The sequence below is a fragment of the Littorina saxatilis genome, linkage group LG4, assembly GCF_037325665.1.
Source record: "Littorina saxatilis isolate snail1 linkage group LG4, US_GU_Lsax_2.0, whole genome shotgun sequence".
In the NCBI taxonomy this organism is placed as follows: Eukaryota; Metazoa; Mollusca; class Gastropoda; order Littorinimorpha; family Littorinidae; genus Littorina; species Littorina saxatilis.
In genome coordinates, this window is record NC_090248.1 from 17,979,802 (window position 1) to 18,007,484 (window position 27,683).

At 42.1% G+C, this 27,683-nt stretch overlaps 2 protein-coding genes and 1 non-coding gene across 4 annotated transcripts; all 3 read right to left on the bottom strand.

The window, feature by feature from the left end:
• Positions 1 to 464: 464 nt before the first annotated feature.
• LOC138964128 (zinc finger CCHC-type and RNA-binding motif-containing protein 1-like) lies at positions 465 to 21,312 on the bottom strand. Of its 2 annotated transcripts, none has more exons than XM_070336014.1 (6): positions 21,202 to 21,312; positions 16,993 to 17,104; positions 15,738 to 15,845; positions 2,608 to 2,720; positions 1,652 to 1,721; positions 465 to 955 (listed from the first exon to the last, which is right to left on the bottom strand). In XM_070336014.1, exons 1-6 carry the CDS (start codon positions 21,213 to 21,215, stop codon positions 818 to 820), a joined length of 555 nt encoding a protein of 184 aa, XP_070192115.1. In that variant the 5' UTR covers positions 21,216 to 21,312; the 3' UTR covers positions 465 to 817. The 2 variants fall into 2 exon arrangements, with proteins under 2 accessions (XP_070192115.1, XP_070192114.1); XM_070336013.1 differs by lacking the exon at positions 21,202 to 21,312 and adding an exon at positions 18,897 to 19,236.
• On the bottom strand, positions 2,745 to 7,268 carry LOC138964127 (mucin-20-like). The gene is made up of 2 exons (XM_070336012.1): positions 5,380 to 7,268; positions 2,745 to 4,831 (listed from the first exon to the last, which is right to left on the bottom strand). The coding sequence occupies exon 1, from the start codon at positions 7,046 to 7,048 to the stop codon at positions 6,287 to 6,289; it is 762 nt and encodes a 253-aa protein (XP_070192113.1). The 5' UTR covers positions 7,049 to 7,268; the 3' UTR covers positions 2,745 to 4,831; positions 5,380 to 6,286.
• Positions 21,313 to 26,632: 5,320 nt separating the features above from the next.
• On the bottom strand, positions 26,633 to 26,704 carry Trnaw-cca (transfer RNA tryptophan (anticodon CCA)). The gene has a single exon. It is a non-coding gene; the product is annotated as a tRNA-Trp (tRNA).
• Positions 26,705 to 27,683: the final 979 nt, after the last annotated feature.

Consider the following 27,683-nt stretch of genomic DNA (forward strand, 5'->3'; position numbering starts at 1 on the left):
GATAAATCTGGTGGTACATTTTTTGGGGGATATCAGTCACAGCAGCAGTTCCTCTTTACACCTGATTTGCAGAATACAAAAACAGTTTTCACCTTATTCATTGATTCCAACTTTTTTTATTAGTGAAATTGCAAATAATGATGTGATTGTCAACACTGATATACCCGCCAAATAAGGGCGACGCTCTGTATTACTCATCAAAGGAATGCACATTGTGGGCTTGCCCATTTAGAATGGTGGAGGTCGAATTCAATCTATTAATCAAATAATTAGCAATCCCTTAAAGAATCGCAGCTTCAATGTGTATGATGAATGCAGTCCTGTGTGTTTATCTTCTGCCTCAGATGAATTTTGTTAGCTTATTTTTTCAATACCATAAACCTAGAGCTTTAAAACAAATTTACACACACACACACACACACACACACACACACACACACACACACACAAACAATAAAAGAAAATGAAGACAGAAACTTACTTTTATTGTAAACTTTCTGTCAGATCTGTACAAAATTATAGCATTATATAGATGCATACTATACTCATTCCAACATTTACACTTATCCATTTAAAAATAGGCAGAAACATTCATTTAACTGCTCATACTCAGAAAACCTACAGGACACTGGCACGCAGACAAAGACACATACTCACACACACAACTCTGTGCATCAACTGATTTTCATTAACCAGTTCCCTCTGGAAACAAATTAAGATTTTGTAGTATTCTCCTCACTGCATCATTTGAACATGAAACAAAAGCACTATCACCAAGCCTATCCTCTGCACAGTCCAGATTTCTCCCACCAAAGTGTCAGTTATCATCAAGCTCTTCCTCATCGCTGAAGTAAGCATCCTTCTTGTAACGCTTGCGTCGCGGTTCGTCAGTGTTGAACGACGTTGACGCTGCACTCAGACTGTACATGGCCGCTTCTTCATCCATCTTGCTTTGCTGCACACAAACAATTGATTTGAAGGTCTTTAAGTTTGTTCATAAAGAGCATATGAAAGATTGTCATGTTTGTACAAAACTCTGAAAACTGCAGCAATGGTGTATAAAGATACGTTATCGAAGTGAGGAGAGGAAGCAATCAAGAACTACAGAAAAAGCTCACACTTCAAAAGACATTGGGATGGACACAGCTTGCTTAATTCAACGCCCTCCACAGCGCCCAATACAGCCCGCTAAACATCCCATATACAGATCCAAGAACGCCCGGAAATGCCCACTGTGCACCATGCTACCAACTTTTACTTTAGCTTCCATATTACCTACAGAAGAATATAATGCATGTATATGTTTCTGTTTCTACCTGCTTCCTGTGCGGTTTGAGCGTTTACATTTTTGGAAAACATGCTGTGGTTACTTTGCTACCCTTTTTTCAAGTTTGAAATTGATGGAGTTACTTCCCATGCTCTAGGAAGTGCACAGGAGACGACATCATTCTGTGCGGGAGGCAAAGGGTTAATCATGAAAGTAACTGGTAAAGAAATTAAACAACAGTAAACTGGCAGTTGTTTACCACGCAGTATCACAGGGACTTTGTGAGATGACTCCTATTATCTGCATAGGCTTTAGCTTTTCCAAAAGAAAAGTGGTAAACTGAAAGTGCTAAAATGATATGTTGAAGTCAAGGGTGTTCCTTACTTGGAATTGGACAGCTGCAGCCAGGCTGTCCATGGCACCACTGTCCTCTTTCTCAGAGTCAGATGAATTCCTGTAAGGACAAACGTTCAAAGTTTTATTCAAATATGCAACCAATCATAAAGTCAGTGTAGCTCCCAGACAGAGAGGACAGCCGGTCAGCTTGACCTGGATTCAAATTATACATCGGTCAAAATGTCCTGGATACAAAAAAAAATTGTTGTGTGAGAAGACATCCTACATGTCAATGCTTTTGGATATTTGACCGGCCTTTGACTTTAACTGACACATTTTACAGTTTTTAAAAGTGTATGTATGCTGTTAAATGTTTTTGAATATGCAGGTACATGTATCTAAAAATTAATTTCCTTTTAGAGAAGACAAAATTAACAAACACTGACCCACCACACACACAATTCGAATCATACAAAACACAAGTGTTGTTTCGAGATCAACTACACATGCTGGAGGTACTAGAACATTCAAGGGACAAAACACAGTCAAACCTGCCCTGGCGACCACCTCTTTATTTTGACCAGCTACCAATTATGGCCACCAAAAAGGATCTACGATGAAGTTTTTTTTAATTCTATATAATTAATCTTTCCTAGCAACCACCTGTCAATAACGACCACGTTTGGTAGGTCACTTGGGTGGTCGTTATTAATAGGTTCTACTGAACTGTTGTACTTAATTTGGATAAGCAATATAGCTTATGCTTAATACATTTGTATACACAGCAGATGCTAGAAAGTGTTCCTGGTATATCTTGTCTTTCGTTAAAGCTAGTGACCTGAGTTTTTGTGGCGAGCGGCATGCGGCTACCACCCAGCCAAACACCACGGACCTTAGTGCAAACAGAAGGAGTGACGGACAGAGTGGAACCATACATACACTCTCCCATAATGTGGGGGGGGGGGGGGTAGGGTATAAAAACAGGTAAACAAAGATATACATACTGTTCTTCATCATCACCATCTCCATGCCCTTTCTTGAGCTTCTTTTTCTTTGGGGGCGGTTCACGCTCACCCAACAGATTCTTCGGGCACTGGTAACTGAGGTGACCAGAATCCTGAAAAACATAAGTAAAGCAATTGACTAAACAGAAATACATAATTCATGAAAAAGAAAATGACAACAGAAACAAGAACAAGAAAAACAGAACTGATCAAGAAAAAAAGAAAAAATAGTGTAACAAGAAAAACTAGCAAACATATTTCTTACAACTACAGAAAGACACAAACTCATGTAAAACATGATTTACATAATCACATGTAGATATTTGAAAGAACTTGAAGTTATCAATTTATGAAAATGTATACCTGCTTACATGGTGTGTAAAAACTGTGACAGCAATGAAAACGACATGGCTGCATGAATCCCCTAATCAGGAATCCTGTTAAGTGTTATCCATATCTATCTCTCTCTCTCTCTCTCTATATATATATATATATCTATATCTATATACGGCTTGTGTGTGTCTGTCTGTGTGTTCGCTATGCACGGCCAAAGTTCTCGATGGATCTGCTTCAAATTTGGTGGGCATAATTATTCAGGTAGACCCCGGACACAACCTGGTCGATGAAAATTCTCAACACGTGCTCTCAGCGCGCAGCGCTGAACCGATTTTGGTTTTTATGGTTTTTCTGTACATCCATTCCCAGTAACTCTTCCTTATCTTCTCCAGTGTTTTGCGCGTTTATCTCCCTTTCTTCGTGTGGCGTCAATCGCGTACGGTGCGCCACTCACCCGGCGAAGCCGGTGTACCACTCACCCGGCAAAGCCGGGTATTCGGCTCTACTTCTTCCCGGTGAAGCCGGTACCCGGCGAAGCGGGTAATCATCTAGTATATATATATACGGCCAAGGCTCAGAAATGGTGTCGAAAGTTGTGACAAAAGGTGATTTTGTTAGAATGTGTCATTTATATGGTATAGTTTGAGGAGAACAATGTAACAAATCCAACACAACAAGTCCTGAAGAAATTGGTCATTTATTTCATCCATTGTACACAGAATAGTGTTCATGTGCTGTTCATAACACTAACAACATGTCACAAGATTAAAACAATGATTCAGTGAAATCATACTACATTCCATGTAAAACAAACATTGCACTTGATAGAAAACTCCTGAATAAAAATGTATGTACAAAATAAGGATTGCAGTGTGAGCCAAAAGCCTAGAGAAACAATGCCTGCTCATGCAGTTCATAACATTACACCAATGTGAGGGTGCTTTGACTATCAAGATCCAATCATACCTTTTCTTCAGCAAAATAAAGATGAGTAATGCATAAACCAACCCAAAATATCACAAGCAAACTTCCGAGTGGTTTCACATGCAAAACCTAGCTCCCATAATGCCATAGACCCTTGTATAACCAGCACTGTGAATTTCATTTTTAAGAGAAACAAACAGAAAAAGTCAAGTGAAAGATTTAGTCAACTGACAGAAACTATCAATTCATTAACAACTAGCCAAAAATCAAGTTAAAATACACCCACAGGCAGAGAAATCTGTCATTGCTATTTGCTGTTAACTTTAGACGTGACAATTTACTTTTTCAAACACAGCAGTCAAATCTTGCAGAACTTTGGCACACTACATACACTCATGCTATACAAAATCTTGCAACTTTAAGTACTTGGCCATTAATCAAAAAAAAGAGGTGGAGTTCATAACTTTACGACAAACTGTATGGAATTTTGAGCAAATATGAATATTTTGGCTGAAAGATCACACAACAGCTTAATATTAAGGTTACAGAACATAACTCTTGTGAGACAAAAGCAAATTACACAATTTGGAAAGAAATACTGACACATTTAATATAAATGGTCATAACATTACATCACAGGATGGACACAGAAAAAGGACTGTACAAGAATTTGTGAGCAAAATGCAAACACGCATGGTTTAAATAGCAGAAAAGCATGTTTAAACAAACTATATTACACAGAAAGCCCTGTTATTATGAATTCAGATGTTCATAACGTTAAACTTTCAGTTGAATTGAACACAATTGCACGCTTATATGTTTGAGTGGTGTAGTTGTGGAGGACTGCCATAACATCAGTCAACTGAATACAAAACTCTGACACTGGCCCAGCTGGCCATTTCCATCCATCCCGGACCTTCTCCAGGTACCTGCCCCAGCAGCCCTCACCTGTGATCTTTGTCACCTGCAACAGGAGCAATGGCAATCAGAGAGATGTTTGATGCTAAAAATAAACAGCTAGGCCCATTATCAGGCCACAAGTCAGCTGCTCCAGTAATTTCAACTTCCTGTTCATTACAGATCCCTTCTTTAAGACCCTCTAAGTTAAGACTTCCCCCTTTTTAAGACCTTGGTTGTTCTCATTTTTTTCCCATAGCATGTCACTCAACGTCCATTTTAACCCTTACACTGGTGCAATTCTGTTACACATGTTACATAACCACTGGTGAATTAACAGAGAGAAAAATAAAGAAAAACGGTCATATAGGTTTTCGCATCCATGGGAGGTAATTGGAACCGACCAAACAGACTGAGCCAGTAGCGCGACATATGTCGTGACAACCAGGTGACAGTATATGTAAAGTAGCGCGACATATGTCGCGACAACCAGCCTAAGGGTTAAGACTCCCTCATTTTTAAGATCTGTCTTTCTTAGATCTGAAAGCATTTATCAAAAACTGAAGGCAATAAAAAGGCATGCAGAGATTGAGAGTTGGTAAACATTTTTTTTACCTGCGCCACAAACAGCCCTTCCCAACTATGAGCTTGACCTGGATGAAGTCTCCTGGGCAAATCTTGGGCCTGGCAGAAGTGGGCAGAACGTTCCATGAAACCAACCATGAATACCTACTTTTCTATACAATAAAATGGTATCACAACATCTTGCCTTTATAAAGAATTATGAAAATATATGAAATTTTAATATTACACCAACAATTCCCTCCCCATGAAGATGCTATTGATAATCAGGATATACTTCATAAAAAAAGCCAAATGCAAGAACATGAGTGAATAGTGAAAGTGGTCCAAGCATGCCAACAAAATTAATTAACCAACAATACCAGGTGGTAAGCAAGCCACAAAATGGTTTGGAGACTAGAGTCCAGGTGGTGCGTCATCCCCACGGGTGCTTGTCCACAGGATGATGAACGGCTCAGTGGCTTGGAGAGGAGCTTCTCGCGGCTCCAGCAGACGGTGCAGATCGTGCCCGACGTTGAAGCCTCAGCCTTAAGGGTAGGCAGAATATACCTGCATTTGCAACACGCTTGCTAAGGCGTGTAGCTGCCAGATCCCCATGTCGCGGCTCCTGTTCTTGATGGTCATTATTTCTGCCTCGAAAACCTGTGGCACAACTTGCTCGTCGACATTCTTTGGCAGGTCTCCGGAGTAGAAGGCGTAGGCCCGGGAGATGCTGTGCGCAGGCTGAGCAAATAGGCCCTTAGCCAGAAATGTGTTGCTCAGGTACACATCTCTATGAGTGATTCGTTCACATGTGATCCTCACTCGCATTTCCTCGTGGAATTCCTGACAGCCAAAAGCCGCCAAGGACCCACATTGTGGCAGACAGTTGCCATCAGGCTTGATGGTGACTGGATGAGCTGCGGGGGCATCAAAAGGGTACAGGGGTAAGGAAAGAGGGTCAGCAGGTTGGGGAGAGATGTTGAAGGGCCTTGGTGCAGTTGCATATGATGCAATCAGAATATTGCATTCTGAATGCACAAACTCTGCCAGTTCTGTTTGTTTTTATGGCCTGCATCCTGCCAAGCAAATAGCTGAACAGGTCCCTTCTCTTAGCTGATTGGACAGGCGTGGTGCTGATTGGAGAAGAGGGGACTGGATGAGGGTTGTTGGTTGTCGGCCCGCTGCCTTCCATGGGAGAGGGGACTGGATGAGGGTTGTTGGTTGTTGGCCTGCTGCCTTCCATGGGAGAAGGGACTGGATGAGGGTTGTTGGTTGTCGGCCCGCTGCCTTCCATGGGAGAAGGGACTGGATGAGGGTTGTTGGTTGTTGGCCTGCTGCCTTCCATGGGAGAGGGGACTGGATGAGGGTTGTTGGTTGTTGGCCTGCTGCCTTCCATGGGAGAGGGGACTCGATGAGGGTTGTTGGTTGGCGGCCCGCTGCCTTCCATGGGAGAGGGGACTGGATGAGGGTTGTTGGTTGTTGGTCTGCTGCCTTCCATGGGAGAGGGGACTCGATGAGGGTTGTTGGTTGGCGGCCCGCTGCCTTCCATGGGAGAGGGGACTGGATGAGGGTTGTTGGTTGTCGGCCTGCTGCCTACCATGGGAGAGGGGACTCGATGAGGGTTGTTGGTTGTCAGCCCGCTGCCTAGAGGCCAGAATTTGCAGCGACGCCACACGCCCTCTGGGATGCTCTCCATTTCCAGGCAGGTCTCACCAGTCATGCAGACCTGGCAGTGGCATGCCAAGCCCCTGTACTCCACAACATTCGGCTCGTCTGTTGACCGAACAGAATGGAGCTTAAGCGTCTGGGGAAGCGCATTTCTTGGGCAACGTCCAGGGCGATCTCTGACAATCGCCTCCCTGTCCACCCAAAGGAAGACACGGCAGCTGTTGAGGTCTGCTGTTCAGGATCCTCTGTGAAGGTTGTCGAGATCTGATCACAGCCTGTAAATAAAAAGCATAAGTGTATGATCATTTTTAACCAGTATCATGCACTCACCGGACAGCGACAGATTTAAACAAATTTAAGGCTCAAGGCAATCAATATAATATTCAAGCTATTCCACAAAATTCCTGTTACATAGCGTTTGTTTGTTTGTTTGTTTGCTTAACGCCCAGCCGACCACGAAGGGCCATATCAGGGCGGTTTACATAGCGTGAAACCGAACATTATAAATTGTGAAACTCAGAAAGACTGAAAAACAGCAAAGCAGAGTCAGCAAAACAATAGCCTATAATTCTATATTGATGCACCTGCTTGCCCAGCACAGCCTGTGTAGCAGCTGCTTTGACCACACCACCCACACCATCAGAGGGTCCTTTGCCATGGGACGAACCGAAGAAGGAGCGCTCCATTTCGATCCCATGGTCACTGGATGAGTGGGAGATGTCCATGAATGGCTCCTTGCTCTTGAATTGGCAACCTGCACCATCCGTGAACTGAAACTGAAGACAACTAAGAATGAAAAACTAGGCCATGCACCTTCAGTATATTTGAATAAAAACCTTCATGCTCAGCATATCCTGTACGACGATAAAAAAAAGCAAAACAAATCAAGACTCACCTGCTTTTTGATCTTCAGACCTTGCTTCTCTTTCAGGTGATGCAGGATACGTTCATTGAAGTGGTGGACAGTACAGGCATCCTTCGGCATGTTCTCTGCCATGATGACCACACTCTCAGTTGTGAGATCACCACACGGGCATCTGAAACGCAGAAAAGTCAATGTCAAACACCACTGTTTATGACCTCAGTCTCTGAAGATCATTCCAAGCAAGGGCTGGCAAAGAAAGCCTTCATTCAGTTCTATCATCACATTTATGTTCAACTCAGCCAAGAGACATATCTAACTGTAAAATAAACACATGCATGACCATTGTGATCATTTGAATAACAAAACGAATCAGGTAGGTAATGATACAGCCTGTAGACCTGTCATTCTAAAATACAGTGTCGAGTGGGCATACCTGTAATAGGTGACTGACGGACATTCTGGAACTCGCACCTGTAGTTCTGGGTGAAGTCCATCAGTGTGAGGATGTTACCCTGAGACAACTGGTCACGCAGCTGCCGGAGCTGCTGGTACTGCCACATAGCAGTCGCGATGTGCATGCCATATGTTTGCATCTCCTGTTCCAGCTGATGAAGCAACATGGAAACGTTTCCCTGCAACAAAAGATGCACAATGAAGTGACAGGATCTCAGTAACATCAGGTAATAGCCACTTAAGACAGAATTGTTGCAAATAACTATATTTTAGCATGTGTTGTATCAGTAAGTACTGCACTTCTTTAGTTATGATATTTGGTACGCCCTTTTCTTGTATAAGCACTGACCTGTTTGGTGATGTTATTCATGCATCATGCACCATCCATGGAACCAGGCTACGATCTTGTCTTGGGGAAGTGATACAAATGCAGAGAGCAGTTGGGGAATGCCACAGTCTTTGCACCTTCGATCTCTGCGCACAAGCCAGCTTCGACACGCGGTCCCCATCTTTGCACAGGGTGCGGTCCAGGGCTTCTTTTGGGCTTGCTGGCAAATCCACTCCTGCAGCCTTGCACAGTGGAACCAACGCTTCCAATCTCTACGCGAACAGTTCGCGCATGTCTTACAGACACAGCTTGTCTGTTTCAGGTGTTTAACTGTCAGGATATGCTGTGGCCTCAGACGCTTGAATGTGGCGAAGGAGATGTCGCAACCACCTGAAAATAAAGCAACACAATGATAAACAAGAAATTCCTTCGAGGTAGGAAAAACACCCCCGTTGGTCAAAGGGAAATAACCATTCTCACTGCCACCAACTGAGAAGGTTATTTCCCTTTGACCATTAATATGTCACTCTATAAGTCCTTGTAGAATCTTAATCCACCAATAACTCCCTAACCGTGTGTTTGACTGGTCCCAATTTTTGTAAGGACCGTCTCAGGAATGTATAGAACCTGTTCACCAAGTTTGGTGACGATCGGTCCGTTCATTCTTGAGATCTATATGCGAACACAAACACACAAACACATCGACCGAAACCTATACACACCCCTATACCGGGGGTGTAATAATGACAAGTTAGTTGTGATTCATAACTCAGGTCTAGCTCAAGCACAACACTCACCCTTGCCTTGGTATATCAATTAGAGTTTCACGAGTGATCCAGAGAATGATTAACAATGACAAAAACAAAACAAACCTGTCTCCTGCATGAAATCCGTGAAGAACCTCTTCAATGATTTGGGCAGGCATGACACTGGCACCAGGTCCTTCTTCACCATCCTCTTATCTGGAACCACAACAGAGGCCTCTGGTCTTCCGTAAAACTCCTTCACAAGTCGAACTAGCTCATCGGGTATCCTGTTTCCATGGTGCTGTTTTTTTTAGGCCCATCATGTTGTCGGAATATGCCTTGTCCATCTCCTCTTCTTCTATCTGCAGACAGCTAGCCACCTTGACGAAATGCCAGCATTGACCAAGGAGCTTGCTCACTTGGAGAACACTGTTTTGTGACATCTGCACAAGGATGTGCAAACCGCCAAACGCCTTTTCTGTTTCTCTTTGGAAACCTTGTCTTTTTTCTGGGTGAGTGAGGACATGTGATTTTGCATGTTTTCTTCAAACAAGTTCAACGGTGCAAGAACGCCAACACGTTTCATTGCTGCACGTTTCCTGGGACTCTTGGAGGCTTGCTGCATGGATCTTGTAGGCCACCGCCTCGGCAAATTTGATAGGGTCCTTTGGCAGGCTGGCACGAGACGCTGCCTTCCGTACAGCCTCCGGGGTCTTAAAAAGGGAACCAGAAGTACAACCTGGAAACACAATGATTGCAATTATTTCACAACAATGAACATGAATAATAATCCTCCACGTTACTTTATGACTATGTGAAGTAACATCCATAAAAGAACTTAGATCTTAACAGTGCTACCAATATCATCTAATAAATTGAGCAGAAAGAGGAAGGCGTTATGTTATGCAAAACATCAAGGAGCAAACAGGCCAGCTGTAGATTGGTCCAACAGACTCTTGGCTTGAAAATATCTTATTCCAATTAAGTTTGAGATATGCACCACTTGCAGGATGTTGCCTGTCACTTCACACCCGCTTCTATGGAAGGTCATCAGATCCTAATGTAGGTTCTGCTGGTTGAAAGAAAAATAAGTAAGTTATCTAGACCTTAAAATGCAATCATGTACTCGCTGTGAATCTAAACAAAATGTATGGTTCTCACAACAGCCGTCACTTTCTATAACTATTAGTAACAAAAAAAGAAGAGACATGTAACCCTAACAATGTCCTTCTGGACCAATAAAGTGCTTAGCAAGGCAAATCAACAGGGCATGCATTGTAAACATGAAATTCATAATTACCAGCTCGGTCAGTCAGTTCAGCGTTTTCCTTCTGCACTTTGGATGCCCAGTACCTGGCCATGCGCCTGAAACGGGACACAACATTACATTAACATAGGTAGTTTTAAAAATGAGATCACTCACTGTATTTATGATCTCCTTGTTCTTGCAGACACACCAATTGTGCCTAAAAACAACACACACCTGATAGCTTGCTATGGAATAAAATGTGCTTACATAATTGGTTTACCCCTGCCCCATCCTCATTGGTCACTATAATCAGCATCCACCTCTCACAAATTGAAAATACAAGTAAAACCCACTTTTCATTTGTTTGATGACGTTTTTGCTGAGTATGATGTGTGCGCCATTCACGCATGTACTCACGGCTCTTGTTCCGCCTTTCAAGTTGCTGCTGTTTCAGCTTGTCCTTGTCGCTCCTTGTCACTGCCGCTGCCTCCTCTCGCTTCTTCCTCTGTCTGTAGTTATACTGTCGGAGACGTTGAAGAGCCCTGTTGGTGAAACATACAGTTAATGTTCATATTAGGTAAAACAATCATAAAATGACCAACTCTGGGTATAGTGCTTTGTAAATGGCTATAAGAGTTTAGACACTGAGGAACAACACGTAATATACAAAATATCAACATCCTCAACATGTTTTAGAAGACCTCTCATTCCCCTTCTCCCACACACACCAAAATAAAACATACAAAACTCACAAAAGAAGAAAGCAAGCTATCAAACCTGTTTCTAGCCTTCTGCTCTTCCGACATTTTCCCTCTTTGGCATTTGAGCCTCTGTCCCTCCTTCTCCCTGAAGGATTGTTCCTCATCAGGCCCAGCCTCTCTCAACTTCTTGATTTTTCTCTGCCACCTGGACAAAATCTCTCCAGAAGTTGCAGGTCCGCCTTCATCTTTGCTATCAGGATCCTCAAAGGAGTATTTGTGGTTTCTTTTTGACTGCCTGAGCAGATATGCAATATCTGGGAAAATCAAAAGTTGCATTACCTGCATGCCTACAAGAAGTCGCAACATCGCTATGTGTGAAAGTTATAAACAACAGAATTTGTCTACTATACATGAACCCATGAAATTAATTTGTCTGCAAATAAAAACGTGCACACTCAATAGACAGACTGTAAAAGAAAAGAATTTAACAGATATCTCTAAGCATTAGGTCAGCTAACATCCACATCTGAAATCTGCTGTAAAGTTATGAACAACAAAACAGTGCCTGAAGTCAAACATTGGTGATTGCACTGAAACTGCAGAAAAAAACAGATATTAATTGCTGCTGAAAAAGCAAGAGAAAGGTTATCTCAGTAATTAATGTTGGCTCTAGGTAGGCACATATGAAGGTATCAGTCTTGCAAAAAAGCTTTTAGCAAAATTATCAATAAAACACAACAACACTTTATATTTTCGGATACAGAAGTCAATAAGGAATACAACGCTATAACTTTTGCAAATCAATTTTAGATCTTTGAAAAAAGGAAGAAAATGGCAAATTTTGAATGAACATTTCGTAAAATAATTTTTAAGGTAGAAAGCTCAAATGCAATCCCATAGTCTGGACCGAGTCAAACACTGTGTGACAAAAAATTCAATCAAATTGATGAACAAATGTGGCCGTGAGAATGCCCCCTCAACTTTTACAAACACAGGCAAATATGACGTCATCAATGAACCCTATCAAAAATCGGCAAAATATGTTTCAAGCAAATGCTCCCAAAAATTCCTGTACCAATTTTCATAACAATCCGTCCGGTAGTTTTTGAGAAATGCTTTTCACAGACAGACAGACAGACACAGACACACACACACACACACACACACACACACACATACATCTGGAGACAGACCTCACTCTCCGCCAATGTTAAGACATTCAGTCATTACTTGACTGAATGTAAAAAAGGAGAACCTTTAGTATGCTGTTCATCACTTTGCAACAATTATTAGTCTGTGCTCTTGTTAAGTTATGAACTGAGAGAAGTTTAACTCAAATGAAAAAATATTTTGGTTAAGGCAACATTATCTAAATAACTGGGGTAAGAAAGACGACTTATAGTAAGAAACAAGTGCTTGTTTGTTCCTAATAACTTAATAAGTGTCATCCTGACTGTGCATAACATTACACCAGAATTCTTCAACACACATGAAGTAAAATAATTCAATTCAACCAAAGAATGCACAAGCAGCAGATTATGACCCAGATCTGGATGAAATGTTCAGATGCCAAGCTGGAGAACAAATGAATGGAAAAAAGAAACAAAGTAACAAGTTTTCATTCCTTGCAGGCAGTTCATAACCTTACGACACTCTGGAAAACAGCATGCTCTGTAAAGTTATGAACATACATTCAAAACACAGAGTCAAGTGTTCTTGCGGTCTTAAATGAAAAGAAGCAAACAACAATATCTGCCGCAATGTCTTCCTGCGAGAATGTACCAAATAGTTATCAACAAGAAGAATCTGGTAACTGTTTAAAACTTCACACTAATCAGGCAGTAGACCTCTGGTGTAAAGTTAAGAACTGCGCCTGTTTAAATCATCAAGGGCATTTTTTTGTTCCAGTGAAAACCATATCAAAGCTGACACAGCATAAGTAACACTGAACCTTTTCTTTCTTTTTATACCATATTTTAAACAAAGAAATCTATTAATTCAGAACCCGCATGCCTCGAATACAAATTTTGTGTTGCAAAGTTATGAACAATGGGAACATACGGCTTTGCCGAAATCGATTGAAGTGAAGACAAGTCAAACTGTAAAGTTATTCAAAATCGTTGTTAAAAATATGAATTTTGTTATTATTTCTTGAATGGTTCCTTCGATAATACCTACAAAAATGTATGTTCATAACACTTAGCAACAAATCGTACACCAATCGATGACAAAAATCATGTTTTTTTCACTTCAAAAGTGATAATTCCAAATGTCTGTTCTGGCAACATGTGAGAAGAATCAATCCGACATACATTCCAAACACCACAAGTCGTAGACTAATGCATTGTGACACAATCCACAAAATACTCTGCAAAAACTAAAGGGCACGCAGTTCATAACACTATCGAAAAAAATTACGACAAAACATTTACCTTTTTTTTCTCCACGTTGTTCTTCCATCTCGCACCTTCCCAGCTGATCACTCCAAGTCAAGCGTTGCAAATGGCGCAAACAAAGGTCACATGACTGATAAAACAGTGCTAGGACCGAAAACTCCGATCCAAAATGTAGTTCATAACGCTGTCATCTTGCAACAATTTTTAAGTTCACCAGTTTGGCTCTGATTACTAGCAAACCGTCGCGCAAATCTAAATTTTTCTTTCGGCAAATAATACTCCGTAGTGTTGTGATTATAAATATGAATACAGTTAAACGATGAAAGTTGTTCGATAGCTGATAATACACAGAGATTCTTCCGCTAGCATTCTTATGACAATTCATTATGAACATCACTTCAGGTGTTTCCAGCTGACTGCTCGGCTCCGCAAAGACCGTTTTTTGAACAAAATCTGCAGGCTGCTTGGAGTTTAGAAACGTCAGTTTTCACATGTGTCCCCCCCACAGTTAGACGTAAACTTGATCTGTATGCACCCTCTGTTGATATGTCACAAAAAAATCACTAAAACATAATCTGTGTTCCGCACTAAATGCATCGTCGTGATCAAAATACGTCAAACGGCATTCCGTTCTGGGTGGGAACAGAAACGTAAACACGTCTCCGATGCAACTAATGAGTAATGTGCTTCTGTTTTCCAATTGCAGCTCTGTTAACAGATATTAGCGATCAAATAAACGAAGCGAGTGAAACTAGCGTTCGACGCCATTTCTGAGCCATGGCCATATCCATATTCATCATCAAAACTTTTGAGCAATGAGGAGATTGTTTTTAAATAATTACCTATATATATATATACTAGAATGAATACCCGCTTCGCCGGGTAGCCGGCTTCGCCGGGAAGAAGTACTTAGAGCCGTACGCCGGCTTTGCCGGGTCCGAACAATGGACCCGCCAAGCTTAGGTCCCTCCCAGATTCGTGGAATGGGAACAGCACGAAAATGATTCAGTGGCCATAATGCCATTCCTGACCATATCGAGTCCCATCCTTGTCGACGAATGTAACCGTGTTAATCACCTTTGGAGGCGAACTCCACTCAAACAGGATTGAGCAATTTAGAGCTTATCTGTAAGCCCTTTTGAACTGTTATGGCTTCTCAAAGGAAGGCCAGTACATACAAATACACAAAAGCCGCCAGAGCACATCACAAACAGAACTGAACAATCCCCAGGTGTTGCTCACATAGAGAGACACACACACACACACACACACACACACAAACACAGAGAAGCCGTATCTATAGAGAGATAGATGACAGTGTATTTTTCGCGTGGCTATAAATTGATTCGACCTTTGCACTTTTACAGTGAGGATAATTTACGGGTCCAATTTACGTTCTGGACACTGCGGTGACCTTCTAAAAATAGTAACAGAACGCCGGGAATATCCGAAGATGCCCCATAGTGCACCATACGAAGGAAGGGAGGTAAACGCTGAAAACCTGGAGAAGATGAGAAGATAAGGAAGAGTTACTTATAATGGTGAAATGAACACAAAAACCAAAATCGGTTCAGCGCTGCGCGCTGAGAGCACGTGTTGAAATATCTCATCGATGATATTGTGTCCGGGGTGTAGCTGAATACGGTGTCCAAATTTGAAAAAGATCCACCGAGAACTTTGGCTTTGGTGTGTCGGTATGGGGGCCCGGGTAGCTGAGGTGGAACCAAAATAGCTGAGGTGGAACCAAAATCGGTTCAGCGCTGCGCGCTGCGAGCACGTGTTGAAATATCGACCAGGTTGTGTCCTGTCCCGGGTCTACCTGAATATGCCCACCAAATTTGAAGCAGATCCATCGAGAACTTTGGCCGTGCATCGCGAACTCACACACAGACACACAGACACAAGTCGTACATATATATATAGATATATACAAATTACAAATCACAAAGTGCAATATAAAAAGTTCACAATTAAAATCATGTCATGCAATGTGATAAACTTACACCGCATTCGTAACATCTGGTCTTGTCTTTATACTCCTTGCGTCTGATAAACTCTGGGGCACGTCCGTTATCTTTGGCAATGGTGCAATTGATGGTGCGCTCGAACATCTGCAGAAAAAAACAAAAAACAATTTAGTAGAGTGAAGCTCTAATTCAGTAATTGTAACAACATTTCCTGCACTTTACGTGTAATGAGTCATGTTAAGTGTTTATAAGTAAATAACAGTACTGTTTTAGTGATAATCAGAAAGCAGTAGTATTAGTGAACCATGATGTTCCAATTTACCAGTGTCCCTTGAAATACAGAGTCAATAACACACCACAGCATACATGTGTTATCTTTATTTACCTATGTTCCATCAGGAATGAGGAAAATTTTCTGACACTGACAGTTACAACACTAACAAATAAATAAATAACATTTTAAAAAAGGTAGCTAGGGGCGAGGGATGGAGGGAGTATGAGAGAGAGAGGGAAGGAGTAGAGAGATTGTCCAGCACATCAACATGAGCTCTGAGTCTGAACAGCTCTGTGCCAAGTCGACTGACACTGACAGTCACAGTTAAAAGTAAATTAAGTAGAAGTGCATTGTCAAGGCACTGCATACCCCCCCCCCCCCCCCCCCCCTCCGCGAAGGACAAATCGCACCTCTCTCTCTCTCTTATCACACACACACACACACACACAATCACACACACACCCATGCACACACACACACACATACATGTATGCAAAAACACGTTCAAACACACTCAATCACACACACATCATCCATGCACAAAAAGCACACACACACACGCACATAATCAAACACACATAGTCAGACAGACACCCGCAAACCCTTTCACACATACACACAGACACACACGTGCACACAAAACACACAAACACATAGACAGACACACTAACAGTAACACACACTCACACACACTCCCCCGGCCTTGGGTGGTGTTTGCTCAAAAATCGAATAGTCTTATGTCACCCACCGTATTTTAGTTAGTATGTTCCCAATTGTTGGTGAACTTCCATCCCCAACTGTAGCCCCAGTTAGGGCACAACCAATCTTTCTTTATAATGTATATATCAGCATGAACATTTCTCAAGTCGATTACAGTATAGCGTTTGTGGGATACCTCCAGCTTCGCTGGGATAAATGATTTTGTTTATAAAAGGTAGCTAGGGGTGAGGGAGGAAGGGAGGATGAGAGAGAGACTAAGAGAGGGAGGGATAGATAGAGATTGTTCAGCACATCTACCTGTGTTTTATGAAGAGCTCTAACTGTTCTGTGGGCAGAGTCTCTGTCGAGGAATAAGACGAACGCTACACCACGACTCCTGCGCGTCTCCTTGTCCTTCACCACAGTCACCCTGCAAGTGTAACACAAAGTTCATACAGCAACAATTAGGATACATTATTAATATGCCAAAAATCATGACTAAATTCTAACATTTTTACTCCACATATATATCTGAAATAACAGTTTGCGCTTAAAGTTAAACTGCTAGTGTGCCTAAATAATAACTGAGTTAAACTTAAAGATTTAAAAAAATATACAATGAACTGCATCCTGAGCGACAACTATATTACAAACAGACATAAATAAGTGTCGCAAGTGAGACAGACAGTCATAGTTTAGATCACACATGCTCAAAATCACGGGCGCACTACGCACAAGCCCAACCAATAACTCTAAACTCATAAAATCTCCCAAAACACAAACAATCAATTCATGTTGCAAATCTCCAACATCACATCAGTTAATTACTCTGCTTCACAATTCTTGTCGGTTTATTTCCGCAGACAAATATATTCACCTTTGAACTATCATATTTCGTGATAATTATCACAATACATATATATCACTTTATCAGTACATTCAGGGCGTTGATGAAAATCAAAACTTTAAGTCTAAAGTAGTAAAGAGGCTATCTCCATAATTAGCCCAATAGGAGTGACGTCATATTGTATCAAAGAAGAGTGACCACGTTCAGGGGCTCACATCCATGAGAGGTGGCACAGAACAAATGTCCTGGACAATGCAAAAGTGATAGGACATTTGTCCCAAACAAAAATAAATCAATAGGACATGCAGCTATAGGGAGGACGTCACCCGGCTTTGTTTATCTCACATAAACTCATTACTGACTATTCCCCCTCCTGACCAAAGTGCTGCTGATTGATATTTGGACCATGTATTCCAATCATGCATGGAGTCTTATTTGTGACAAAAAATGGTATTTTGACTTTAAAATAACCTTTAAATCAAAATCTTTTTATTTTTTTTATTGACGTAACCACTCGGTGCATTTTTCGAATAAGTCGAATTTGGGGGTTATTCGATCGAATTTTTCACAAATCTGCTTTAATTGCATGATCTTGACATGCTTTTCAATCAATCAATCAATATATGAGGCGTATATCGCGTGTATTCCGTGGGTACAGTTCTAAGCGCAGGGATTAATTTTTTATTTTTATTTTTTAATGCAATTTATATCGCGCACATATTCAAGGCGCAGGGATTTATTTATGCCGTGTGAGATGGAATTTTTTTTACACAATATATCACGCATTCACATCGGCCAGCAGATCGCAGCCATTTCGGCGCATATCCTACTTTTCACGGCCTATTATTCCAAGTCACACAGGTATTTTGGTGGACATTTTTATCTATGCCTATACAATTTTGCCAGGAAAGACCCTTTTGTCAATCGTGGGATCTTTAACGTGCACACCCCAATGTAGTGTACACGAGGGGACCTCGGTTTTTCGTCTCATCCAAAAGACTAGCACTTGAACCCACCACCTAGGTTAGGAAAGGGGGGAGAAAATTGCTAACGCCCTGACCCAGGGTCGAACTCGCAACCTCTCGCTTCCGAGCACAAGTGCGTTACCACTCGGCCACCCAGTCCACCCTTTTCTCCCTCTAGATAATAGTACCTCTTGAAATTGGCAGGGAAACATTCAGTCTGGAGTTTATTTTGGCTGACTCCCGGCTGACGTCCTCCCTATAGAATTAACTCAATAACTGCATGTTTTTTTTCGTGTCACTAATCCTTACAGTTACACGGCAGTTACAGTTACAGTTGTCAGTTTCACCAACATAACACGAACTTTCTCTTTGCTTTACCTTGCGAAATCAAATTTGTAAGAAGTACTTACTTTACAACTTTGCCATATTTTTCAAATATCTTGTGCAGATCATTGTTGGTGAGGGAGAATGGCAGGTTAGACACATAAATGGTGCTCTTGCTGGGGCACAGTCCTTTGCTCATTGTTTTGGTTTTTACACTTCAGCCTTCTCCTTGACTTTATAAGAAAAGCTACATTCTAAAAGAAAAAAAATACTAAGTTTTAAAAGAATGTGAGCTACACGTCAAAGATCGCACGGCTTGTGTGAAAGTTGCAATTAGCTACATATCGCAGTAAATACAGCATGGAAAACAAAAGTTTGACGAAAAGCAGCCATCTTTGTAAGGTACACAACTCCGTGGCAGCAATGATTAATGTTGCGGCCTATCTCGTCATTGGCGCTGTTCCGGAAATGAGCTGCGTTTTGTTGAAATTGACATTTTAGGAATTCCAACTTTGTGCTACGCGATTCCAGAAAAGTACCGCGCGCATAGTGAATATTCTGTTCTTTCTTAAAATGCAGTGTAAAATGATGGCCTATTATGATCCTTGTGTGTTAAAAATATAAATTCTTAGTCCTGAAAAAGCAGATGCATTTGCGGCTCGATTGTGACTGAAAAAACCCAACAAAAAACCCTTTTAATCCGATAAGACTGCACCAACATCATCAGTCAACACATCCAACATCTCTTCTTTTTGATTTGGAGTTTCGCATCTGAAGTAAATGATTTGAGAGGGGTCTCATTGTTCTTGAGAACTCAGAGCTAGAAAAAGGAAAGACTGAATACAGGCTGCCCCCCCCCCATCTTCAGTAAGTGATCGCAGTACTTGTCGAATACATGCTAATGTCGCTAATGGACTTGTTTAAAATACTCTCAAAGAAAGGTATCCATTTTCACATGGACACTAGCAAAGGGCTCTCAGGCAATAACCGCAGTTATTTGATTTTATCCCAGACACTTGCTTTATCAGCCTGATCAAAAGCAAAGCTGATTGGCTGTTGGTCCAAGAACTAACGGAATTAGTTCCCGAGTGGATATCGAATGATAATGATCGTCTGCGACCTTGTTTGATGTCGTTTAAGGTAAATGTGTACCGTTTGACTCAGTCACGCTTATCTGTCAAATGGTTAAATGTTGATCGATGAGCGAACGATAGTTCGATGTGGCCGGTGTAACACGAGAAAATTACTTCCACGAGATTTTTACTCCCGAGTAAAAAATTTCGTACGAAAATGTTACTCCCTTTACGAAAAAATAACTCCCCCATAACACGAGAAAATTACTCCCCAAGACAGGAGTGTTCCGAGTAAGTATTTTGTACGAAAATGTTACTCTCCGGACGAATAAATAACAAATAAATTACTCCACCCTAACACGAGCAATTTACTTCCCACGCCAGGTGTACGCAACTTTTACTCCCTTGTCTCCTGTTAGTCCTGGTGGTGGAAGGGGTGGAGGGAGGGTAGCGCGACATTCGTTTGCGCGAAATAACATATTGGCATCATCCCTTCGCATACCATTTTCGCGTACGAGATTTTTACTGGAAGTAAACAATTTGGGGAGTATAAATTTCGTAGAGGGAGTACTTTTTTCGTGTCTTGGGGAGTTCTTTTCTCGTACGACAGGTGTACTCGGAGTAAATATTTCGTACGAAATTTTTACTCCGGAGTCAATTTTTTGTGGAGTTAACATTTCGTGTTACACCGGGACTCGGGGAGCGGAACTGTACGCTGTAAAACGGATAGAAGAAATAAGTCAAGGCAGTTATAGAGGACGTGTGCGAAGTGTTTGTGTGGTATGTGTGTTAGTATTAGTGTTATTGATAGTCTCTGTGTGTGTGTGTGTACGTGTGTGTGTGTTTGTGTGTGTGTGTGTGTGTGTGTGTGTGTGTGTGTGTTAGTATTAGTGTTATTGATAGTCTGTGTGACGGTGTGTGTGTACGTGTGTGTGTGTGTGTGTGTGTGTGTGTCAGTTTGTGTGTGTGTGTGTGTGTCCGAAGTCAGTGTGTGTGTGTATGTGTGTGTGTGTGTGTGGGGGGGGGGGGAATCACGCGTGCGTACGTGTTTGCGTGTGTGTCACTGTGTATACGCGCGTGTGTATGTCTGTCTTTCTGTGTTTGTCGTTGCATCTGTGTTTATGTGTGCATTAGTTCAGTCATGCATACATACGTGCATGTGTGTGCATGCGCGAGGGAGTCCCGAAATAAGCGTCAGTGTTTCCAACGCATGAGAAAGTCTGTTTCATCTCACGATCAACCGCGAATGAAATGCCGCATTATCTGATAACATAACGGTACACTTTGTAACAGACAGAAAGAAATATCGGTCACTCACCAATTCCAAAACATTTATGGTCAGTCATTCCTTTTCAACATAACTGACCTGAAGTCATGGTGGCAGTCGTGACTGCGACTAGCACTGAGCGCAGTGTGACAAATGGGTATGGACTACGGAGACTAAAAAAAACACCCAGTTAAAGATACAATCCTTCTCCTGCTATCCACGGTGATCATGTGCACCACCACCGATCTGCTGGTGATTTTGTATGTTATTAACATCCATCCATTTGAGCGCAGCTCTTACTATCGTACAACCCGGCATCATGTCCCATATAGGTCATAATAGTTACCCCAGAGGACGTTAAGCCCCAATAGTCAGTCAGAACGCAGAGTGGGAATTTCTTACAACATTTTCAACATTCATTCAGCAAAACAACCGCCACTTTGCACAAAAAGCAGAAAGGTTTTGTTTTTTTCGTTTTGTGTCCAAGTAACAAGGTGCTCTTATTCTATATGAAAGCAAATACAGATCTGTTCAGTCAACATGATCGGGAAGGACAGTGCGTGTCTTTAAGCCCTTCAACAATAAGAGAGGTTATCTTCCCAGCAATCTGATCTGGGGCGGAATTTTAACCACCTAGAAAGCGCGCCCGGTAAACGTCAATATACCATGAAAAATCACATTCAATAACCCAGAAAAAAATCATATTCAATCATTGGTGGTTATAAGGTTTGGGCGGCGGGATCGGGTATCTGTGGCCGGGTGGGTGGTGCGGTAAAGCATATAGACAACAGCGGGCGGATTTGCCGCGCCGAGCGGCTGTATAGCAGGGACAAAGGAGATAGGTAAAAGAGTCAAAGTCGTATGTTTTTGTGTGTGTCGCAATCTGCGAGTTTCCGGGATTGGAGTTGCAAAGCGCGACCGGGGATCCTCAAAAACATTCGTAACTGTGTACTTAAAGGGATGCTACTGATCTGACCGTTCGGGGGGAGTTTCCGGTGAATTTGACGAATCTGAAGAATCTGGGGAATCTACTGCATGTACCTCAATCTAGACATAACGGCACGATTTGTTCGAAAACGCATCATAAGTATGGTAATTAATACGTGTACGTACTATCAAAGTGAGTGAATGCTCTCAGTCAGGGCGCTGCTTCTATCGGGAGTGTTGGAAATAAAAAGCAGCCGAGGAGCACCGTCACCACCACAAAGAGTGCTCTTTCTTTGCCTATCGTCTTCTCCGCTGGGTCATACAGCAATTTCTTGAACAGATGCAGGTACGCCTATGTTGCTGCACTGAAGACACATTTGGTTGGTTAAATTGTAAGTGTGATGTGGTGGAAGGAGGAGGATATAAGTGATTGCAAGTAGTAGTTAGGTGATGTTGTCACCTAGTAGTAAGTAGACCCCGAAGTATGGAGTACACCATGTGGGTGCCTCTTTAGTGTCTTGCACTGAACGAACATCACTTGCTCTCGTTTTGGACTTTACACACGTGTAGGGAATGACCGACGAATCACTTGATGCAAAATTAAACTCTGAAAAACCATGACTTTTGGTTCACATCTCTTTAATTCCTGTTCCTTTCCTCGCCGACCCAGCCAATGGCCGGGTGGCCACACGACAAGTAAAAATGCAGTCTACATCATTCTGTATCTATGATAATAGAGTACAAAAACAAGTACGTCCGCTCTGTTCCAGATAGTTATCAGTTCTCTCCACAATCTCAAAATGCTATGATGTACATAGAAAAAGGTGTGGGCAAAGCCACCAATCAAAAGTTAGCTAACAAGACTGACATGGCATCTCATTGGTCAAGCAAGTAAACAAATCACAATCTTACAAACACACACGCAACCTGAAATTGCTGCAAGCCCGAAACACCTGTCTCTCCCTGGGAGGGCGGCTTGACGTCAAAGGAACAAAGACAATATTCTCTAGTGGACACAGACGATTGAGCGCGTTTACGATCTCCAGGTGTCTGAGCATATCGAAAACATAAAGCGATCAGCAAAACTTACACAAGACAGAAATGACAGAAAACATTATAAAGCGATCAGCAAAACTTACACAAGACAGAAATGACAGAAAACATTATAAAGCGATCAGCGAAACTTTTTTTTTATTTTTTATTTTTTTATTGTCCCATCGCTGGGAAATTCGGGTCGCTTCCTCCCAGTGGAAAGCTAGCAGCAACGGAGTCGCGCTACCCAGGTGTCTGCGTGTTTAGATGTATTCAGCCACCTGCACTTATGGCAGAATGACCAAGGTCTTGTACGTGCCATTGTGATGACACGGGGGTGGGACATGGCTTCCGTCTCTGGGTCTGCACATAAAGTTGACCCGTGTCCGTCCCGGCCCGAATTCGAACCTGCGACCTTTCGATCACAAGTCCAGTGCTCTACCAACTGAGCTACCGGGCCCCCGACAGAAATGACAGAAAACATTGTAAAGCGATCAGCAAAACTTACACAAGACAGAAATGACAGAAAACATTATAATGAATTAGTAGCCAGTTAAGCACTTGGCTACATAAGTAAATCGATTTTGATTCCCTGAGAAACAACAAAAAATAAGAAAACAAGATCTTGTCATTGCCATAGAAGAGCTGGAAAATAAAATTACAAAAAAAGGAAGCGAAATTAACTTGGTCTAGTGTCCAGCACACGTGAACGTGTCTGGCAACGAGAGAACAGACATAGCTGCTAATGAAGCTGCCAAGGGCATAGGCGCCTCCCAGCTAGACTTGCCATCGTCTTCTTCTGAGTTTAGCAGCCTTACAGACTCTTTTCTCTGGAGAGAATGGAAGAACAAATATACACACGGCAACAAGTTCTGGCTGGCTCATTCAAGAAGCCCCGGCCTATTAAAACGATAACATCTTATAATGCATGCCAACGTGTAACGAAAAGGATTAACAGCCTACGGGCAGGAGCTGTGAATGACCGATTCTAAGAGATTAGCTGCACTTGTCAATCTGACCTCAGCATTGCTCATTTGACTTTGGAGTGTGATTTAAACTCAAGCCACTTTCAAACCGTCATACATTTGATAAACTCCAACATGAATACCCTTCCCTTGTCAAATACCTCAAATGAACAATTAAGAGACTTTTAAAGTTTTAATATAGACCTCGGATGGCAAGCTGCGCTTGGTGCATGGATATGAAGCAACAATACTGCATTTGAAGTCGTCGCTTTTTAAAACTACCCACAACATTTTATCAGACCATCTTAAGCATATCCCTCCTTATCTTTATTTGGTGTTTAACGTCGTTTTCAACCATTCAAGGTTATATCACGACGGAGGGAAGGGGGGAGATGGGATAGAGTCACTTGTCAATTGTTTCTTCTTCACAAAAGCACTAATCAAAAATTTGCTCCAGAGGCTTGCAACGTAGTACAATATATTACCTTACTGGGAGAATGCAAGTTTCCAGTACAAAGGACTTAACATTTCTTACATACTGCTTGACTAAAATCTTTACAAACATTGACTTTTCTTTCTTTATTTGGTGTTTAACGTCGTTTTCAACCACGAAGGTTATATCGCGACGACAAACATTGACTATATTCTATACAAGAAACACTTAACAAGAGTAAAAGGAGAAACAGAATCCGTTAGTCGCCTCTTACGACATGCTGGGGAGCATCGGGTAAATTCTTTCTCGTCCCAACCAATATGGGACTCCCCCTAACCCGCGGGGGGCTATCCAAGTATCTCTTATTTTCATTGTTAATTATGTGATAGGGTGGAGTGGAAGGGGGAAAATAGGCCAGGAAGCATAAATGAGACGCCAAGACAGAGGTTGCGATAACGTGACTTTTATTTAACGTACACCAGAAAGCAGTGTAGTTCACTCCTCAATGAAGAACTAAGCACACACGAAATTACGGCGGGACTGTTCAACGCATCACCGGTCTGAATCACACACCTCGCTGATGGTAAATCAGCTATTAAACCACAGGTCAAAGATAATACTAGCAATCCAGCACAGGCCACATGTATGTTAAAAGATGTCACACTAACACAAAGAACTGTTTCAAATATAACACCGGTCTCAAGGCTAAACACACACAACGAAATCACCGGTCAGACTGCCCGAACTCTTTTTTGAAAGTATTGAGACTTGTTGGGACTCGAACTGATTCCGGGAGAGAATTCCACAAAACGCTGCCAGAATAAGCTAAACTTGATTTAAAGAGATCTATCCGCGGAATGGGGACGTTGAATATTCGGCTTGGTTTGGCTTTAAATTTTGTAATGAAAGCACTCGGTGCATGGCCGGAAAGGATTTTGTGAAGGAGCACGCCTTTATTTGATTTAAATCTTTCTTTTAAAGGCAAAATCTTAAGTTTTTTATAATCGTCGAAAACAAGACTGGATTGTTTTAATAGAACTGATTTTAGTGCTCGTCTGTGTAGACTGTACAGTGGTTTTAAAATGTCAGCACTGGCAGAGTCCCAGATGGTCGAACAATAATCCGTGATGGTTTGTATGTATGCATTATAAAATAATAACCTTGAGTGTGGAGAGAGAGAGAGAGAGATCAAATCAATCAAATCAAATCAAATTTTATTTTACGAGGGTTGTGGCATAAGCAATATAAACGAGCTTCTTTTCAACCAGCCCTCGCCCAGAGAGGGACTATTCTAATCTTGAATACATATATATATATACATACGTAAAACAATTACAAAAGATAAGCAAGGCAGAGAAACTATTCACATGACTATATACACGTTGTAGGCTATACATATAGAGAGAGAGAGAGAGAGAGACAGAGAGAGTGAGAGACAGAGAGAGAGAGAGAGAGAGAGAGAGTGAGAGAGAGAGAGAGAGAGAGAGAGAGAGAGAGAGAGAGAGAGAGAGAGAGAGAGAGAGAGAGAGAGAGAGAGAGAGAGAGAGAGAGAGAGAGAGAGAGAGAGAGAGACAGAGACAGAGAGAGAGAGAGATGGCTCGAGGTTTGAATAAACCACGAGAACTGGTGTGTGGTGTACGCGTGCTAAATAGCAATTCATGTGATCCGTAAGTGTCATTTAATGTTATTGAATGCTAGTGTGGGTGTGTCCCATATGGTTGGTTTGCTGTTTTAGTGAAATAAGTCATTGGTGGAGTGTGGCTTTAGCCAAACAAAATTCTAGGTCAAGACTCATTGTTCATTTGTTAATTCAAACACATTAATCTTTTAATGATTATGTCGATGTTTATTTTTTGGCAATTTTTTATAATTAGATCCGTTTTTTCAACCGATCCTTAACTTTTTTTGAAGAGTGTATATCGAATATACGAGGGCATAATATTTCCAACAACAGACAATAATGCAACGCCACATAAACACATGTGTCTACAACGGAAGATTGGCAGGCTGTATTACGGAGATGATGCATATAATATCGTCAATCGAAATGTACAGCTACCTGAAGGCATCCCCTGACAAATAGTCAAAGGATCGCCTGATGATGCCCAGTAAAAAAAATATGCCATGACCCCGACGTGATTCGAACACGCAACCTTCTGATCTGGAGTCAGACGCGCTACCGTTGCGCCACGGAGTCTTGCTTGTCAGGCTAGGTTCGCTGTGTTCCCATCTCGCTAGATATGAGAGAGGAGGTTCTGTCAAAACGTCCCATCCCCTTGCACCCGTCTGAGGGGGGCCCGGGTAGCTCAGGTGGTAGAGCACTGGACTTGTGATCGAGAGGTCGCTGGTTCGAATCCGGGCCGGGATGGACACGGGTCAACTTTATGTGCAGACCCAGAGACGGTATCCATCTCCCACCCCCGTGTCACCACAATGGCACGTTAAAGATCTTGGTCATTCTTGATTCTACCATAAGTGCAGATGGCTGATACCACCTAAACACGCAAACATCAAAAAGCCGTGAGGGCGTAAAACTCGAATCGTATAAACCAATTCATGTCCAATATAGGCAATTAAGACCTGACGGACAATAAGCCCCTTAAAATTTACTTTTACACCCGTCTGATAAAGACGGAGGGAAAGCAATGGAGTGATGCGATGAACTCTCCTCTTTTCAGCCTCCACACCCTTTTTCTTGGGGCTAGGGGTTAGAGTGGGTCTGGGTAGGGGGCTAGGGAGGGGCGGGGTTGGGGCTATGGGTTAGGGAGGGGTGGGCTAGAGGTTAGAGAGGGGTGGGATAGGGATTAGAGAGTGGCGGGGTATGTAGAGAGGGGTAGGGGCTAGGGATGGGTTAGGGCCTGGGGAGGGCAGCCGGGGAACATTAGCGGGCAGGATGGGAAGTAGGAGCTGCACGATATAGCCTATTGTTACGCTTTTCACAGGCTTCACTTCCAAGTTCCAAGCCACACTCCACCAACGACTTATTTCACTAAAACAGCAATACTAACCATATGGGACACACCCACACTAGCATTCAATAACATTAAATGAAACATGCAGATCACTTAAATTGCTATTTAGCACGCGTAAACCACACACCAGTTCTCGTGGTTTATTCACAATGCGCCTCAGACATATTGTAGCCTACAACATGTTGGAACTGCTGTAGCAGTAGG